At 53.6% G+C, this 16,348-nt stretch overlaps 1 protein-coding gene across 6 annotated transcripts in view; it reads right to left on the bottom strand.

The window, feature by feature from the left end:
* The window catches only part of ARRB1 (arrestin beta 1), a 75,703-nt gene that overhangs the window by 13,173 nt on the left and 46,182 nt on the right, over positions 1–16,348 (bottom strand). For 4 of the 6 annotated variants that reach the window (XM_030333507.1, XM_030333509.1, XM_032595109.1 and 1 more), the window contains 10 exons: positions 11,435–11,465; positions 9,924–9,984; positions 8,400–8,444; positions 7,404–7,600; positions 6,067–6,126; positions 5,156–5,223; positions 2,781–2,916; positions 1,833–1,917; positions 1,321–1,393; positions 124–261 (listed from right to left, as the gene is read on the bottom strand). In XM_030333507.1, the coding sequence (XP_030189367.1) occupies positions 124–261; positions 1,321–1,393; positions 1,833–1,917; positions 2,781–2,916; positions 5,156–5,223; positions 6,067–6,126; positions 7,404–7,600; positions 8,400–8,444; positions 9,924–9,984; positions 11,435–11,465 (894 nt within the window). Of the gene's footprint in view, positions 1–123; positions 262–1,320; positions 1,394–1,832; positions 1,918–2,780; positions 2,917–5,155; positions 5,224–6,066; positions 6,127–7,403; positions 7,601–8,399; positions 8,445–9,923; positions 9,985–11,434; positions 11,466–14,405; positions 14,674–16,348 lie in introns of those variants that run through there. The other 2 variants (XM_030333506.1, XM_030333508.1) reach the window with 2 other exon arrangements.

Raw genomic sequence — 16,348 nt, 5'->3', positions numbered from 1 at the left:
GCTCCTGAGGATGGGCCAGGGACAATGCCTGGGGAGAAGGTAACCACACCATGTACTGGCACTGGTGGGAATAGGTGGGTGTGGACCCACTGGGGGCAGGGAGTAGGGAGGGTGGGTCCTCACAGGGTGCTGGAGGCCAGGTTCGTGTCTTCATGCTTGAGCTTCCCGTCCAAGGCGAGGCCCCGCTTCTCTCGGTTGTTGGCCAGGAAGGGGGTCAGTGTGTAGACCTTGCAGAATGTCGAACTGGGTGCCACTGTGTCACTGGGAAGAAGGGAGGCAGGTGTGGAAATACCGCCCACCCCCCCAAGAGCCAATCCCCAGCCATCACCCCCAGCCCAGCCAGAACATCTCCAAGATCACATAGTAACATTTAAAACACATTTTTAACTTTCAAAAGTACTGATTGCTATTACATGTAAACACACACACACACACACACACACACGCATGAAAAATTACATGAAATGCACTTGCCTCCCAAAAGGAGGCAGGGCTAGGAAAAAAAAAAAACAAAACTAAACAGATGTGTCTCCTACTGGGAGCATCTACTTCCTTTAGGTAAGAAAAGATGTTTCACTTGAGACCTCTCCTCTTGACTTAGCTGCTAACAGGTTTGGGACAAGATTCCATGCTGTCCTCAAACCTCAATTTTTTTAAATTAAATATAATTTATTGTCAAATTGGTTTCCATACAACACCCAGTGCTCATTCCGACAGGTGCCCTCCTCAATGCCCATCACCTTTCCCCTCTCCCCCACCCCCCATCAACCCTCAGTTTGTCCTCAGTATTTAAGAGTCTCTTATGGTTTGCCTCCCTCCTCCTCTGTATCTTTTTTTCCCCTTCCCCTCCCCCATGGTCTTCTGTTAAATTAAACCTAAATTTTTTAAATATAATTATTCTCTACCCTCCCACATACCCTCCCTTTTACCCAATGAACTGGATTATTCCTTTATCAGACAAAAAATGCTGTGTACCTAGTGCCTTCCCCTCTTTGCTGTGGCTGCCAGGAAGCTCAGAGCAAAGTATCTCCTTCAATCTAGGTTTCTGGTACAGTGTAGTCATGACCCTAGTCCCCTTAGATTCACTAGCTTTAATTTGGTCATTCTAGTTTAAGTAGGTCTTTCCCTTGACTGTCACATGCATTTTCCTGTGGCTAAATCAAGTGGATGTTTTCTAAAAGGCTGCTGTGAGTGGCAAGAAAATCTGAGGTCCAGCCCTCTACCAGGTGGAAAAGAGCCATCTGCACCTGTAACCGGAGCCAGGACTTCTCATTTCCCACCTAGTCCCACACATCCAAGGCTGCGCTTGTGCTCACTTACTCAGCCTCTTCCATGGCCACAGGGCACTTGTACTGGGCTGTGTTGAAAAGGCAGATGTCCGCATACTGGCGCACTGGGGAGGAAGAGGGAAACAAGCTGGTGTGAGCCAGGGGTGCAGCTCCCAGGCAAGCCAGGCTCCCTTGAGTTGAGGATGTTCAGCCCCAGGAATGGCCAGAATGCACTGGGGGATTCTGCAAGAGACCACCCCCATCTTCTACCTAAGAGGTAGCCCAAACTCACCCATTCCCTTCCATTACCAAACATCTCCCTCAAGGACAGCTTTGCCCAGAACCTAGGGAACCTAAGAGTAGGTGGCTTAAACAGTAAACTCATTACCTGGCCAACGAGCAGCCTGTGTTACTAGCCTCAAAAGCCTTACCCTTTGGCTTAGAGCAGGCCCTGGGCTTCTCTGCAGGCCAGAAGTTAACAAGGGGAGAAGCTTCAGCTACCCCCAACCCTTGGGTGGATTCCCTCTTGCCTGCCCCCCTGGGCTGGCCCTGTGCCCAGGGTACCCGAGATCTTGATCTTCTTCACTGTCTTGTTGGTGTTGTTGGTGACGTGAACATTAACGCTGATGGGTTCTCCATGGTAATAGATCTGGGAGGGGTAAGAAGGGAGAAGGGTTGGACCAGAGAGTATTAAAACTCTAGATAGGGAGAGAGAGAAGAGGCCCCACACACATTTCCTGGGGTTCCCCAGACTTTGTCCACTCTGACATTGGCCTCAAGTTCATCAGCCACTTCCCACTGATGCTAAGTCACTGGGCATGTTCAGTTCCTTTGTGGGATTTCTGAAAGATGATTGAATTAGAAGGTGATAGTCCTGGGCTCCAGTCCTGACATGGTCACCAGAAATAATGAGAGCAATAAAACAATGGTAATGAAGGATGAGCGCAGCGTGACCTTGGACCAGTCTAAGCCTCGGCCTCCCCCTCTATTCAATGGAGGGGTTGGACTAAGTGATGTATCAAGTGCCTGCTCACAATGGGTGCCAGGAATTTTAAACACAGGAGGGTCTAAAAGAAGCAGGAGAAAGGTGGGGAAGAGCTGACCTGCTCACTGAGGGAACCGGCTCTAAGAGCTCACTGAAGGACCTCATCTCAAATCATGCCCCCAGCACCTGCCTTTGGCTGTCCCAGAGATGAAAGGGCAGTGTCCACACCTCAAAAGGGGGAAGGGGTGAGGAGAGATGGCCAGAACCCAGGTCCCTTTGGGAGGTACCCTGACTTCTAAAGTCAATCGCACCCTTCAGGCTCATGCCCCACTCTGCCGCTCCTTTGGACCCCCAGAGGTTTCCCCAAATCCCCCAAGGGAGGTCTCAGATTCCCTGAACCCTGTGGCCTTAGGACTGGGGGCGGAAGCTCCTACCCAAGGAGCCCAAGAGGCCATGAAAGACCTGGGATCTGAGGTCCCAGCCCCAGTAGAGCAGCCCCTACCCCCTGCCAAGTCTAAACCTCCTACCTCCTTATCCAGGGAGGCCTCTAGATGCAGGGGCTTGTCCGACATGAGGAACTGCCTGGTGGTCTCAGCTGTGGGCTGGGGGCCAGGCCTCTCCGGGGCATACTGAACCTTCCTGATAACCAGGCGCACAGAATTCCTAATGGAGATGGGCAGAGTGAAAGATAGCCAGAGTCACCTGCCTCCATCCCCTTCCCTTGGGATCCTCCCTTTCCTGCTCAAGAGACTGCCATGGCTCCCCATGGCCTTAGAATCCGTCCAAACCGCAGAGGTTAACACAGGCCACTTGTGTTCAGAGTCGCCACCTGGCCCCACTCCATCCTCCCCCACTGTGTCTGCAGCCACCCCCACTTCCTCACTATCACCCTTGATGGTCTATCTAGTCTTTTCTCTGCGTCTTCACTTGCACTGAGCCCCTGCCTGCAACACCCTCTTCCCACTTCTGCCCTCATTTGCTTCCTTCTTCAAGGTCCAGCTCAATACCTCTTCTTCCAAGAAGCCTTCCTGGATCAGCTCACTTGATTTCCTGGTCTGAACTCCCACACCATCAAAGTGAACTACCCCATGGAAGCACTTCATGTGGGTCTGTGTCTTGGTAGTCAGCAGGATGGCAAGAAAGGGACTATGTTTTCACTTCCTGCATCCCTTATGTCACCTAATAGCATAAGCTCCTTAAGGACATTTTGTATCTAAAGTGTTCACTGCTGTGTTCTCACCACCTACGACAGTGCCTGCCATCTAACAAATGTCCACCAAATATCTATTAAATCAAAATACACAGAGGGGCCCCATGAAGAAATGGGGGCTCAGAGAGGTGATGGGTTTTAGTGGGGGGGGGTATGGATTCAGTCAGGAGGATGCTGGCCAGTGAAGAGGACAGAGACTCAGTGGGAAGATGGAGGCCCAGAGAAGAGATCGTGCTCAATGAAGGTGACAGGCACTGAGGGAGGAAATGAGGGAGGGCTCAAGAGTTGGGAAGGGATGGGACCCGGTGAGGCAGCGTCTGTGGCGTGCTGGGTATGCCAGCAGCACCCCTGTTTCTCACCTCCACTCCCCGGAACTGGATAGCCAGGGTTGAGGTCTTAGCTCTCCCTTTATTAGCTGTATGACCTTGAGAAAATTAACCTCTGGGTCTCAGCTTCCTCATCTAGAAAATGGTAATAATAGCCACACCTACCTCACAGGGTTGCTGTGAGGATTAAATTAGTTCATACACGTTCATCACTCTGAATAGTGTCTGGCCCTTAATTGGCCCTTGATAAATGACAGTTGCTATATCATTAGTAACAGCAGTTAGTAGTAGTATGGACATAAAATGTCCCATTGGTGGTGGGGTGAGGGTGGTGGCCTTCAGTGTCGTTCCTCTTCCTTGGTCTGGTGAGGCCCCTTCAAAAACCCACAACCCCCTTTCTTTCCCCTGGTCTCGTGTCTTAAGAAGAAAAGGAAGCCAGAAGCCAGGGAGAAGGGTCCCATCTCCCCAAACTCAGGAGTTTCCCAGGCTGAAGATAGAGATGCCTGCAATACACCCTTTGGCCACCAGATGGCAAACTCAGCCCATGCCCTAGGAAGCTGCAGCCCCTCCCTCAGCCAGCCTCCGGGAGGAATTGTGCCTGGGGAGGCAGAGCACATCAGAGTTGGGGGCTGAGACCAGCCTCACCAGGAGGCTGGGCAGGGCCTGCCTGGAGGAGGAGCAGGCATGACAGCAGGGCTGGGCAGTCCGGCTCAGAAGTCAGGGCCAGCTATTTCCGCCTGCCAGCCTAGACTGTCTGCCCAGGGCTGTGCCTGGCTGGGAGAGCACTACCTTCTCTGACACGTGGGCTGACCACCCCCCTCACTTTCCCCAGGGGGGGGCTTCACTTACTCCACTTCCCTCCCTTGCTTAAAAGCCTCCACTGACCCCACATCCCCCCATCCCCCCACCCACCTCAACCACCACCTGCTGATGGCCTCCCAGGAGAAGAACTGGGAAGTGGGGGTGGGGGGGGGGTGGGTTCCAGGGTGGCTGGGAAAAATCTCGTCCACTGTTAAAAACAATCTGAATCTTGTGTTTCTTTCCAAAACAAAACAAAAAGCCATGCAGTCTGGCGGGGCAAGACTAGAGGCAGGGAGGAAGATGGAGGAGGCAGGTACAGTGGTGTGAAGGAAAAAATGATGAGGCCTGAGCCAGGGCTACTGAGCCACCTCCCCCAGGAAACCCTCCATGACTTGCCGGCCTTCCAGAGTGCCCTTCTCAGAGTTCCTGAGGCTGGAATATGTGGCCCCTCCTCTCACACTTCCAGGTATTGTTACTTATCTCTTCTTCAGACTTTGCTGCTCCTGTCTCCCTCCCTCTGCCAGCAGGCAGCCCACACCCGGGAGGGAAGCTGTGCCCTTCTCACCGCTTGTGGATCTTCTCCTCCAGGTTCTCAGCACAGAAGGCTTTGACTTCATAGTCCACACCACAGGCCTGAGGGGAAGGGGCTGCTGACCACAGGGCCTTGGAGCGGGCAGGGTCCCGACAGCACAGCCATCCCACCCTCTCATTTTACAAACAAGGACGCTGGATGGGAACACCAGACTCCCACAGCCCGGCCACCCCTCAGCCTGACTCAGGGGCCCTGTGCTCAGCCCCAGTGCAGTGCTGCCTCCATCTGCGGCGGCCTCCCCCATCTGACCTTCCCACAGAGCTCTCCCAGCTCCCCCGACACTGGACATCCCAAACTGCCCTCACCGGGCTCCACTCTCCAGACACCTGCCTGGTCTGGGCAGCTGTCCTCACCAAGGCAGCCACCTGGAAATAACAGCGGGTGCCTCAGCCTGTTTGGGGAGCACGTACTGTGTGCAGACCCTACAGTGCTTCAGTGTCTCACTCCACCCTCCCAACCCCATGAGGAGGTGCATCCTTTTGTCTCCATTTTGCAGATGAGGAAACTGGGGCTCAGAGATCTGGGGCCTGTGACACTGGAGGTGTCACTTCTCTCTGAGCCCCAGTTCCCCCACTTGTGAAGCCACAACGAAGGCACCTCCCCCATGTGAGGTTGTGAGGCCGGGTGGTAGTCCAGAGAATATTTTGGGTCTGCTACAGCCAACAAGCCCAGGACAGACTGCACGTAACTGAATGTGGGGGTGAGGATGACACAGTATCAGCCGCCCTGTATGAAGGGGCTGCTTATCTGAGGTGGTATTGAAGTGGCCTAGACACGATGTGGCTTCCACACAGAGGGTTCCAGCACCTAGCAGAGAGAAAGCCAGGGCCCTGGGGATACAAACGTCCTACACCCAGAGAAATGCTCCGAGAGAGGTGACCCACCTTCCCTGTGTCTTCAGGCCCCGGCTGCAATGTCACAGAGCATGGGAGGTTCGGAGGGATCTGTTAAGGGAACAGACGAGAATAGGTCTCCTGTCACATTCACCACTGACCTCCCCATGTCACCCACCCATCACCCCCACGCACATTCAGCAGATCGGGGGTCCCTAGCAACAGGCCATGTCTCTTCCATCAGACTCGGGGCTCCAGAGGACAGATCATGTCTCCCCCATCAGACCATGACAAGGATGCCCCACATGGGGCCAGAGGCCCCTCCAGTAAAGCCAAGGATTTCAGGGTCTTTCTTTACCTAAAGGGTTTCACCTAGACTATAATAGGTAGAATAATACCCACCCCCCTCCAAAGATGTCCACATCCTAACCCCTAAAACCTGTGACTGTGCTACCTTACATGGCAAAAGGGACTTTACAAATATGGTTAAGTTAAGGATCTTGAGATGGGGAGAGTATCGGGGATTATCCAGGTGTGTCCGATATAGTCACAAGGGACCTTGGCAGGGGAAGCAGGAAGCAAGAGAGCCAGTGTCAGAGTGTCGGGCTGTGAGAAAGACTGGCCGGCTCCTGGTGGCTTTGAAGACAGGGGGGCAGGCTTTGAGCCCGGGAACGTGAGTGGTCTGCAGAAGCTGGAAAAGGCAAGGCCTAGAGCCCCCAAAAGAACGCAGCCCTGCTGACACCTTGATGTCAGCCCAGTGAGACCCAATTTTGATCTCTAACCTCCCAAACTGTAAGACGATAACTTGTGTTTTAATTCCGTGTTTAATTCCCACCAGGTTGGCGGTGGTTTGTCACATGGCTACAGGAAACCAATACATCTACCATGGAGAGGATGACTGTTTCCTCTCTCCTGCTCTAACCTCCCAGCAAGCCAGGGGATTTCACTGAATCACAGAATCGGAGTCTGAGAAACAGGAGATTTGAAAATCCAGCATCTGGGAGTCTTCCCATTCAGCAAAGTGGCAGAGCAGGGAAATCACTATGTGCCACCCCTGGTTTGTGAGCTGGGCTGAAGCCGGGCCATGTGGGCAGCTGGTCTGAGGGAGGAGACAGTCTTGTAATAACTCAGGGGCGAGAAAGGGCTCCTTCTTTCTCTACAGTCTCTCCCCACCCCACTCTCTCCCGCCAATGACCTGGACACAGGAGGGTCCAAGGAGTAGCCCAGAGGTAAGGTGCCGCCCCTGGTGGTGGCCAGAGAAGAGACACTTACCAGGTAGTGTAAGTGACAGTGCCCCAGGTCCCAACGTGCACTGAGAAACTGAGTGCCATGGAGCTGCCGCCCCAGCTGCCCCCATGTGCCTGCCCAGAGGGCTGGCGGTCCCTAACCTCAAAGGTGAAAGGGTAGGCATGCTCGCCCAGCTTCTTGATGAGGCGCTCCTGCAGCCGTGTCAGGGGCTTCTTGTCCTCAGGGGCCGGCGGGAAGGACTGCACGTTGGCCACAAACAGGTCCTTGCGAAAGGTCAGGCCCAGGACATCCAGGTCCTCCCGGCCATAGCGGAAGGCGCAGGTCAGTGTCACATAGACTGTGGGAGCAGGGGGCACTGAGGACGGGCCCAGGAGGGCAGCGAGCAAGCCCCCCAGAGCACCAGCTGAGCCCTGGGATCGGCCCAACTGGAGCTCATAGGTCTGTCCCGAAGCTCCTGTGGGGAGGGCTGTGCTGCCCTTGGGATGGGAGTACTGGGTACCTGGGAGAGCCATTCGGGCCTGGCCCCTGGGAGGAGGTGGGGGCTGACTGCTGGACCAGCTCTGTCCTTCCCCACCCCCCACTCTGGCCAGCGGAAGTGAGGAGGAGCACAGGAGACTGACAGGGTTGGTGAGGGCTGGCACAGGCTGGCAGGACTGGGAGGGTGGGGCCGGGGAAGGGACTGGCTGGAGAGAGCAGAGGGAGGGGGAAACAAGGGCCGGGTGGTATCTGGAAGGCACGGGGTCTTGTCCCAGCCCAACCCCCACCCAGTGTCTCCCTTGGACAAACCCTTCACCTCCCTGGGATTCCATTTTCTCTCCTGTAATGAGACCCTAACTCCTGCCCTGTTGGGCAGCCCCAGCCTTGCAGCAGTCATGATATACTGACGTTGAGAGTGCTCAGGGCACTGAAAAGGTTCTCCCAAAATGGGCCTAAGTGGGCCGCCCCAGGCCAGAGGAGTCCAGGGCACCTGCTCTGATGCTTGTTGGAGCTGTAAAGGGAAGAGCCAGGGGGGCTGGGCAGGGAAGGGCCGTAAAATTAGTTGATGTCCTGCCCAGGACTCAGGGAAGCCCTGGGCTAGAAGTCGGTGGGGAACAGGAGGCCCCTTGACGGGCTGGAGGTGGGGACCACCACCTCACCTCTCCTCTCCTTGAGATACTCAGGATCCACCAGGACCACACCATCTGGAAGAAGGACACAGAGTGAGCACACCCTCCCAACTTGACCTCTCACATTCCTGAGCCCCAAACACCACGCCAAACCCAAACCCAACCTTCTGTCTGCTGGGTATCATGAGAGAAATGGGGAGGCCTGCACCTAGGGGACAGCACTACCATGTCCCAACCCCTGCCCTCAGGCCGGCCTTACAGATCCAGTTGGTAGCCTGGGGCACGCTACCTCTCTGCTTCTTCTCTGTTAATAAGACTGATGATGTGGGTCCGAAACCCCTACGATCGGGTATACTTCAGAATTGAGAGGTTCTGAACTGTGGAAAGGCCCCATGGTACACCTTCCATATGTTCTGTAATACCCTCTGCAGGATCTGGGGCCCCATGATCAAATGCCTTAACACCTCAGCAGGGAAACATGGATATTTTCATCAAGAGGCTAACATGTAAAGAGCTCCCTATGGGTTCAGGTCAGGTTTTGCGTCTAAGTGAGTCCCACGTCAACCGTATGAGCAAGTTTAGATTTCCAGAGTTTCTTGGACTTGGGATTTGCCGATCGGGACTTGTGATCCTGTAGGACCAAACTCACAGGGCTCCTGCGAAGACTAAGTGAGTTGATATGTTTAAAGGGTTAGTCGGTGCCTGGCTCATGCGATACCACGGAAAATGTCCCATGGCCTGGCCCTGACCCAGTAGAGTCCAGCTGGACACAAAGGACATTTTCTCTGCACAGAACCCCAAGAAGCCAGAAACTCTGGCTCAGGGGTCACCTCCTTGCCTGGCATTCCTGGTTACGTCTGGTCAAACTTTACTCAACCATACACATACCCACTGAGCAAGAAAATTCTCTCTCCCCAACTCTAGCCCATTGCCACCCTCCCCCGACGCTGCCTTACAGCAATCTCTCTGGGAATCTCAGAGGCCACATCTGGAAGTCAGTGCCAGAGGGCTCCTGGTCCTATCCTGGTCCTGAGCAGGTCCAAGGGATACCTGGCCAGGGGATGCTCACCCCATTCCAGAACCTGCTGAGCATCTCCCCTCCTTTTACTATGGGTATTCCCTCTGTGCCTGAGCACCAGGGACTCCGTAAACAAATCAGTGGAGAGGGCACTCCCCCAACCAGAGGTATCAGTCAGGGAAGGCTTCTTGGGGGAGGGAAGTGGGAGCCAGGACTTAAAGGTGTCTGGCGTGTAAGAAGCCTTATACTGAGTGGCGGCTGCTATCGTCATCATCAGGCCACCCTGCCTGCTTCTCCCTTCAACCCGCCCACACTTTCCCCTCACATGGTCCTCACTGAAGGGAACGGGGCTACTCGGTAAATGTGGTCAATGTTTGCCAACTGACACAGGAAACCGCTTACACCCTGTTCTTGACACTAGGTCCCTCTGGAGACCTGAGAGCTATTCCTAGGTGGCTCTAACAAACCCTCTCTAGAAGCGGCCGGATTGGCCCCACCTTCCCCCGCCTTCCTCCCTGGCCTCTGCAGGGACTCACCGACAGGGTCCACGAGGTCGATGTGGTCCACAAAGTCCCGCTTTCCCAGATACACAGTGAGCTGGGGAAGATAAGCACAGGGGGTGTCAGCAGCTGTGGGCCTGGGGGACACATCCCTGAAAAGCCACTGGCCCTTGCTCTGGAGGAGAACCTGGGAGCTGCCTGTGAAACTCCTACACCCATCCATCCTTAACACACATTAAAGTCCTAACTGGACCTGGACCCGAGCTCCAGCCCTAATATCAACAAACCCTTGTACAATTTTGAAAGTACCTGCTTATCCTAACCCCCTATGAAGAAGTTATCAGTGTTCCTGGTTTATAGATGAGAACACTGAGGACGGCACACCAGACGCACCAGCCCCCTTGATGGCCTGTGGCCTGCAGCCTCGCAAGCTCCAGGCCCTTCTCCTCTCCTTAGGCCAGACCGGTCGTCCTAAAATGCAAATCTAATGATGCCACTCCCGTCTGAAAACCCTCTAATGGCTCCCAGGGCCCAGAGGTAAGATGACAAATGGGTTTCATTCCAAATGCCAACTCTGATAGATGGGGGCTGCCTGGGCCTCTGGGTGGAGAAGGACTCCAAGGCGGAATCCTGGCTCAGCAGGAAAGGGTGAGCAGTGACTGGCGATGTCTGCTGTGGGCACGAAGGGAGACATGGGAGCACGCGTGGTACTATCTGCCAGCCCAGGAGTCCGGGCTCCTGAGCCCTACAACCCGTCCCACCTTGGCTCCCGCTCCCCCTGCCTCCCTCCTGGCACTCAGATTCAACTGCTGTTCATTCCCCCACACGCCCTGTGAGTTATGTTCATGCCTACAATGCCCTTTTTCACCCTGTCTTGCCTGGAAGACAAGGCATCCCTTTTAGAGAAGCCATCCCTGACTGCCCAGGCTGGGTCCCGTAGCCCCTGGGCATCACTTTACCCCACACCTGCCATTTCCTATTGAAATGACCGGTTTCTGTGCCTGCCTCCCCCATCTGACCGTGAGTGGCACGGGGTGTGCCTTATTTGTCTTGGAACACCCTGGCCCAGTCTCCGCCGGCTTGGCCTGCACCCGACAAGGAATGATGTCAGTAATATCTACCTGCTGAACCGAAAGGAAAGCAGGATGGAGCCTGCAGCCTGTGGGAAGAAAGAAAGCAGGACAGACCCTGGGAGCTGCCCTGGATAACTAGGTGATGGCAGGGTTCAGTAGAGAGGCTGCAGGCACCTCTCACACCAGGGGAATCAGTGCCCCCGAGGCCCTTGACGCTTAGTCTAATTATCACACTCACACTGAAGTCTATGATAGGCTGTATCTCAAACCAGAGCAGTGGCTCCCTAAAGTCCGGGGGAGTTGAACTACCCCCCGCAGACAGAAAAGTTTCCCGAAAGGCCCCTCTCCCTGAGGTGGATAGCTCCTAAGGACAGACTGGGGAGTGTGGGGTCCTGCATGGGCAACAGAAGTGGCCAAGGCAGGACAAGCATTTGGGGCCAGGGAGGAGCTGGGGCACGGTTGTTACAGACTCACCTTTCCATTTGGGCTGGCCTTCTTGAACACCCTGCAGACAGAAAGCAAGAGAAAGCCAGGATTAGCGCATCCCACCAGGGGAAGGCTCCTGCGGGCCTTCCCTGGGCAGGACAGAGGGCAAGGGCCTGGAGGGCTTCCAGGCACCATCCAAGCCTTGAAAGCCAGAACAGCGTCTGGCATAATCAGATCCCAGCACCTCTGGCGCCCACCCAAACCTCCCTTATTGCCGTTACAGCTTTTGTTGGATCTGGCCATGGCCCCTCGGCCTCCTCCTCACGCAGCAGGCTGAGGGAGTCTCTAAAGATATGTCACAGAATACCACTCATTTGCTCAACGTCCTCCCAGCTCAGGCAGAGGAAAAGCTTCTGTGTGTGGTGTCCCCTGCCTCCTTTACCCTTGGGCTCACCTCCCACTCTCCCCCACCCCTCCATTCACACTGCCTCCAACACACCAGGGTGGGGCCTGCCTCAGGGCCTTTGCTCTGGCAGTCCACTCTCCCGGGCATGGTCCCCACAACAGATCTGCTTGCCAGCCCCATGCCTTTCTGTGACGTGGCTTCACTGTGGCCTCCCCTCTCACCTCCTCTCCTCCTCTGCCTCTATTTTCTTTCCCACAGCACTCACCACTGGCTAACCTACTACACGAGCGACTTGCTAATTTACGCTTGTCTGCACTGCTAACATGTCAGGTCCAGGAGGCAGAGATCTGAGGTCTTTCTTCTCCACTGAAATATCCTGACCTGAGCATCTAGAACAGCGTCCCTGGTAGGTGTTTAATAAATCTGTGTTCATGCATGGCAGGTACCAAGCACTCAACAAATATTAATAGAGTGAGTAAATGAATGAATGAGTGAAGGAATCAAATGAAAAACTGAGGCCCAGGAAAGGTAGGAGATGTTCCCATGGCCACACAGCAGAGCACTGGATGTGCATCAGGCAGACCCGCGGCCCCCATCCCTTGCAAAGTGCTTGCTGGGCCTTCTAGAGCACACTGTGGTCCCCATCAGCGCCCCCACCCCATCCTCTCTCCCCGCTAGGCCTGGGAGCTTGAGACCCCCTCACCTAGCCCCCATCATCTAGCCCCAGAATTGCTCACAACACTGTTGGGAGGAGAGAAGAAAAATGAAAGAGGCAGAGCCTCAGAGACTAGAGAAGGTGTTGGAGGAGGGAGCAGGGAGGGAGGGGAGGAGGGAGAGGAGGGGAGAGGGATGCTGTCCTGCAGGCATGAAAATAACAGATGGAACGAGAGATGAAAAAACAAACAAACGAACACAAAGAGAAACTCACAAATAGAGCAATGGAGTGGAGGGACAGAGCAGGCCCACAAGAGGCCCAGAAGGATCCACACAACCCACATGGGTTCCCCGGGGCAGGGGGCGCAGCAGGTATCCAGGGCAAGGCAGGGTGAGGCCCACAGTGCCACAGTGACAGTTGCTCGTCCCAGGGGGGTGTCAGGGGGTGGCCCTCCACAGCACCTCCTCCAACTTCTGGGGCCCAAGGGACCACAGACAGGTCTGAGCCTGGCTTGTAAGGAGGGCCTGGTGCATCTCTCCCCCACCTCCCCTGGTTCTGGGCTTTTCTACTCCTTATAAATATTTAGCAGTGTTTGGAGTGTGAAAATGCCACAGTCAGCTGGGGTGTAATAGTTGCTAAAGTGAGAAAAAATACAGATCACATGGTTTGAACCAGCAGCTCCCAAGTGGACCTGCGGAGGAGACCAGAGAAGGGCCACAGGGCCACAGGGACCCCCAACTGCCTTCAGAAACCTCAGTCTAACTCTCAAGAGCCTGGGGTCTGACAGGAGAGATCACAACTGCCTGAGTTATAACTGAATCAGAGAAATAACTGAGTCAGGGAAGGCCATTCCAGTGATCCTTGAGAGGGCCAAGGGGCACCCTCACCACGGGAGGGGACTGAGGGCCAGGCTGGGAGGAGTGACAGTCAAGAAGGGAGGGACGGAAAGAGAAAGGGCAGTAAGACAGAACTAGCATTTGTTGAGTGCCTACTTGTTTCTTACAACACACTGTGAAATGGGCATTATAACTCCCACTTTACTGATAATGAACTTGAGGTTCAGAGACATCTGATCATTTGTCCAGGAACACACAGCAAGCAAGAGGCTAGTCAGGATTCAGACTCGATTCCGTCTGCGTCTAGAGGCTGGGCCCTTTATAGCCAACACTGCTGCTTTCCTAAAGCAAGTGTTTTTCATCAGCTTTGGGGAAAAGCAGAAAAGAGGAGAAATGAGAACTGGGGAGAGGAGGGGGAAGAGATGAAAGGGTGAGTAAGGATCAAGAAGGAGAACGAGGGCAACAAGGGCAGGAAACGTGGCCAGTGGTGGGGAATGTCCCGATAACTCAATCAGTCCCTGGGGCCACCTGCTCAGGAAGCTGGGACTCTGACGGTTTCTTCAAACAACAACAGCAGCTTCCCATACCCTGAGCACCTGTTCCGCCCTAGTCATGCCTCTGAGTATTTTTCCCAGAACACTGCTGACCACTCAACAATCCCATTTCAGAGATGAGGAAATTCAGGCTCTGAGAGGTGAACTCTGTCTCAAAAATCCACATCCTTTCCACTCTGCTGCCCAGCCAAGCCCTCCGTGAAACAACCCACCGGCTTCCTGACCCCACCCCGGGGCGGGGAGGGGGGTGCTTCCAGTTCACCGGGCCCTGCCCTTGTGCAGCACCATATGGATGGCTTCTGCTGGTCTACTGCGAAGCACAAGCACAAAACGTGCAAGACTGCGGTCGAAACCAAACTTCCGGATTGTGGAATGGCTGGCTCTGCCCCACCCCTGAGACCTATCCATGCCCCGCCAGCCTGATTCTCAGAGTCAAAGCCGGGTCTCCTAAGAGAAATACCAGTGGTGTCCTCGCTAATTAAAGCTCACTGGAGACAAAGAACAGAAACCCAACAAGGGTGGCTGGAGGAAAGGAGGAGGGGGTATGAGAAGGAGACAAAAATCTCACGGGAAAGATGCGCAGGCAGAACGCAGGAGTGCTGGAGTCAGGAACGGGGAAGCCATCAGCCCTTGAGGCGGTTGCTCTCTCTCCACCTCTCCCCCAGGGGCTGCATGTTCTCACGCTGCTCTCCGGTCGGCTGCTCCATGGTCTCTGGGGACCAACTCTCTCTGCTTACTCAGGGCTTTTCTGCTCCTCCATCATTTTGGCTTGCATGTGGCTCTCACTCCGACCCTGTTTCTACTCTGCCTCTCGCTCAGCTTCTCACTGTTAACTGGCTGAATGGCCCAATTCCAAATTCCCAGGAAAGGAATCTGATTGATCAGCTTGGGTCAGGTGCCCCATGCCCGGACCAATCAGCTCTGTCTAGGGCGTGTCATGTGTTCCACGAGGCTTGAGCAGAGGAGGGCTTACAGAGCGGTGTTTTACGAATCGGGGGTCACAACCTATTAGCTGATAATGAAATCAACTTAAAGAGTTGCCACCAGCATTTACAGAATAGAAGATAAAAGCATGAGACACAGATAACAAGGGTGTAGTAGATATTACTATATTTACCAATATTCCATTTCCCTCTAAGGCTGGGCAAATTTCTCCAGCCCTGTGAAATTAGACATGCCCATGTGGCTTGCTCTGGCCAATGAGATAGGACTAGAAGTGCCCCCATGTCACTTCCAGGCAGAAGCATTTAAGGGCTAGTGCGTGTATTAGTTTTCTGTGGAGCCTGTAACAAGTGACCACAAATTTAGTGGCTTAAAACAACATATACTTAGCTTACAGCTTTGTAGTTCAGAGGTTCAAAATGTACCCCACTGGGTTAAAATCAAGATGTTGGCTGGGCCACATTCTTTTCCGGAGACTCCAGGGCTGAATCTCTTTCCTCACCCTTTCCAGCCTCTGGAGACCACCCACATTTGTCTCACGGCCTCTTCCTCCGTCTTCAAGGCCAACAGCAGCAGGTTGCGTTCTTATTATATTGCCTCATTCTGACCTCTTCTGCCCCCCTTCTATTTTTAAAGACCTTTATGAATACATTTGACTCCCTAATTTGAGGTGAACTGGTTTAGCAACCTTAATTCCATCTGCACGCGTAATTTCCCTTTTGCCAGGATTTATAACATGTTCAAAGGTGTCAAGCATTAGTATGTAGACATATTTGGGGAACCATTTCTTCTGCCTACCCTGCCCTCCTTCCACTGCCGCTGAAACCAGCAATGAGTGGATTCTGTCAACTAAATACCAGGGCTCTCCTGTTACATGACAGGTGTGTAACATGACAGAAAAAGAAAGCTCTCGCACCGCTAAGAGATGGGTGCTGTTTGTTACTGCACTTCTCTGGGCTGATACAAAAAGTATTATTTAGTGAAACTTTCATTTTAGGTCAGCTGAGTTACAATGTTAGATGAATTTCATGTTGCAAATGTTTTAATTTTTTAATCCACTGTTCTAGAGAAACACGTCTAAAATGAACATGTTCTATCAATGCCTGTGCAGTTGGTTGGATCCTGTTTCCTGATTTAATTCCCTCAGGCTGGTGCTACCACGCAGGGAGGCAGGTCAGCTCTCCAGTAACCAGCACGCTGGCTTTTCCAATGAGTCCCACTCCCTACCTGCAGCATGGGATACTTGCTGATCAATTTTAATATTCTGCTGCCCTTCTGGGAGCCACCTGTCCTCCCAGTGTCCATTTGTGCCTGCACCATGAAGGTACCAGAACAAAGTACTTTCCATGATAGATTACCCAAAAACCAACAGTTTTTGGTACAGCCAAACAATGGAATATTACATAGCACTGAAATTATTCTTGCATCTTTTGTAACACAGGGAAGTGCCTATGATAGAATATTAAGCAGAATAAGTCAGGATTCAAAACAATATATCTGGCATGAGCTCAACCCTATACTCAATAAATGCCAAAAGAAACAATGGGAAGACTTAATGTTAAGGTGGCA

Source organism: Lynx canadensis, chromosome D1 (genome assembly GCF_007474595.2).
Source record: "Lynx canadensis isolate LIC74 chromosome D1, mLynCan4.pri.v2, whole genome shotgun sequence".
Taxonomy (NCBI): domain Eukaryota; kingdom Metazoa; phylum Chordata; class Mammalia; order Carnivora; family Felidae; genus Lynx; species Lynx canadensis.
Note: the sequence above shows the minus strand (reverse complement) of the source record. Positions and strands in the feature narration are given on the sequence as shown.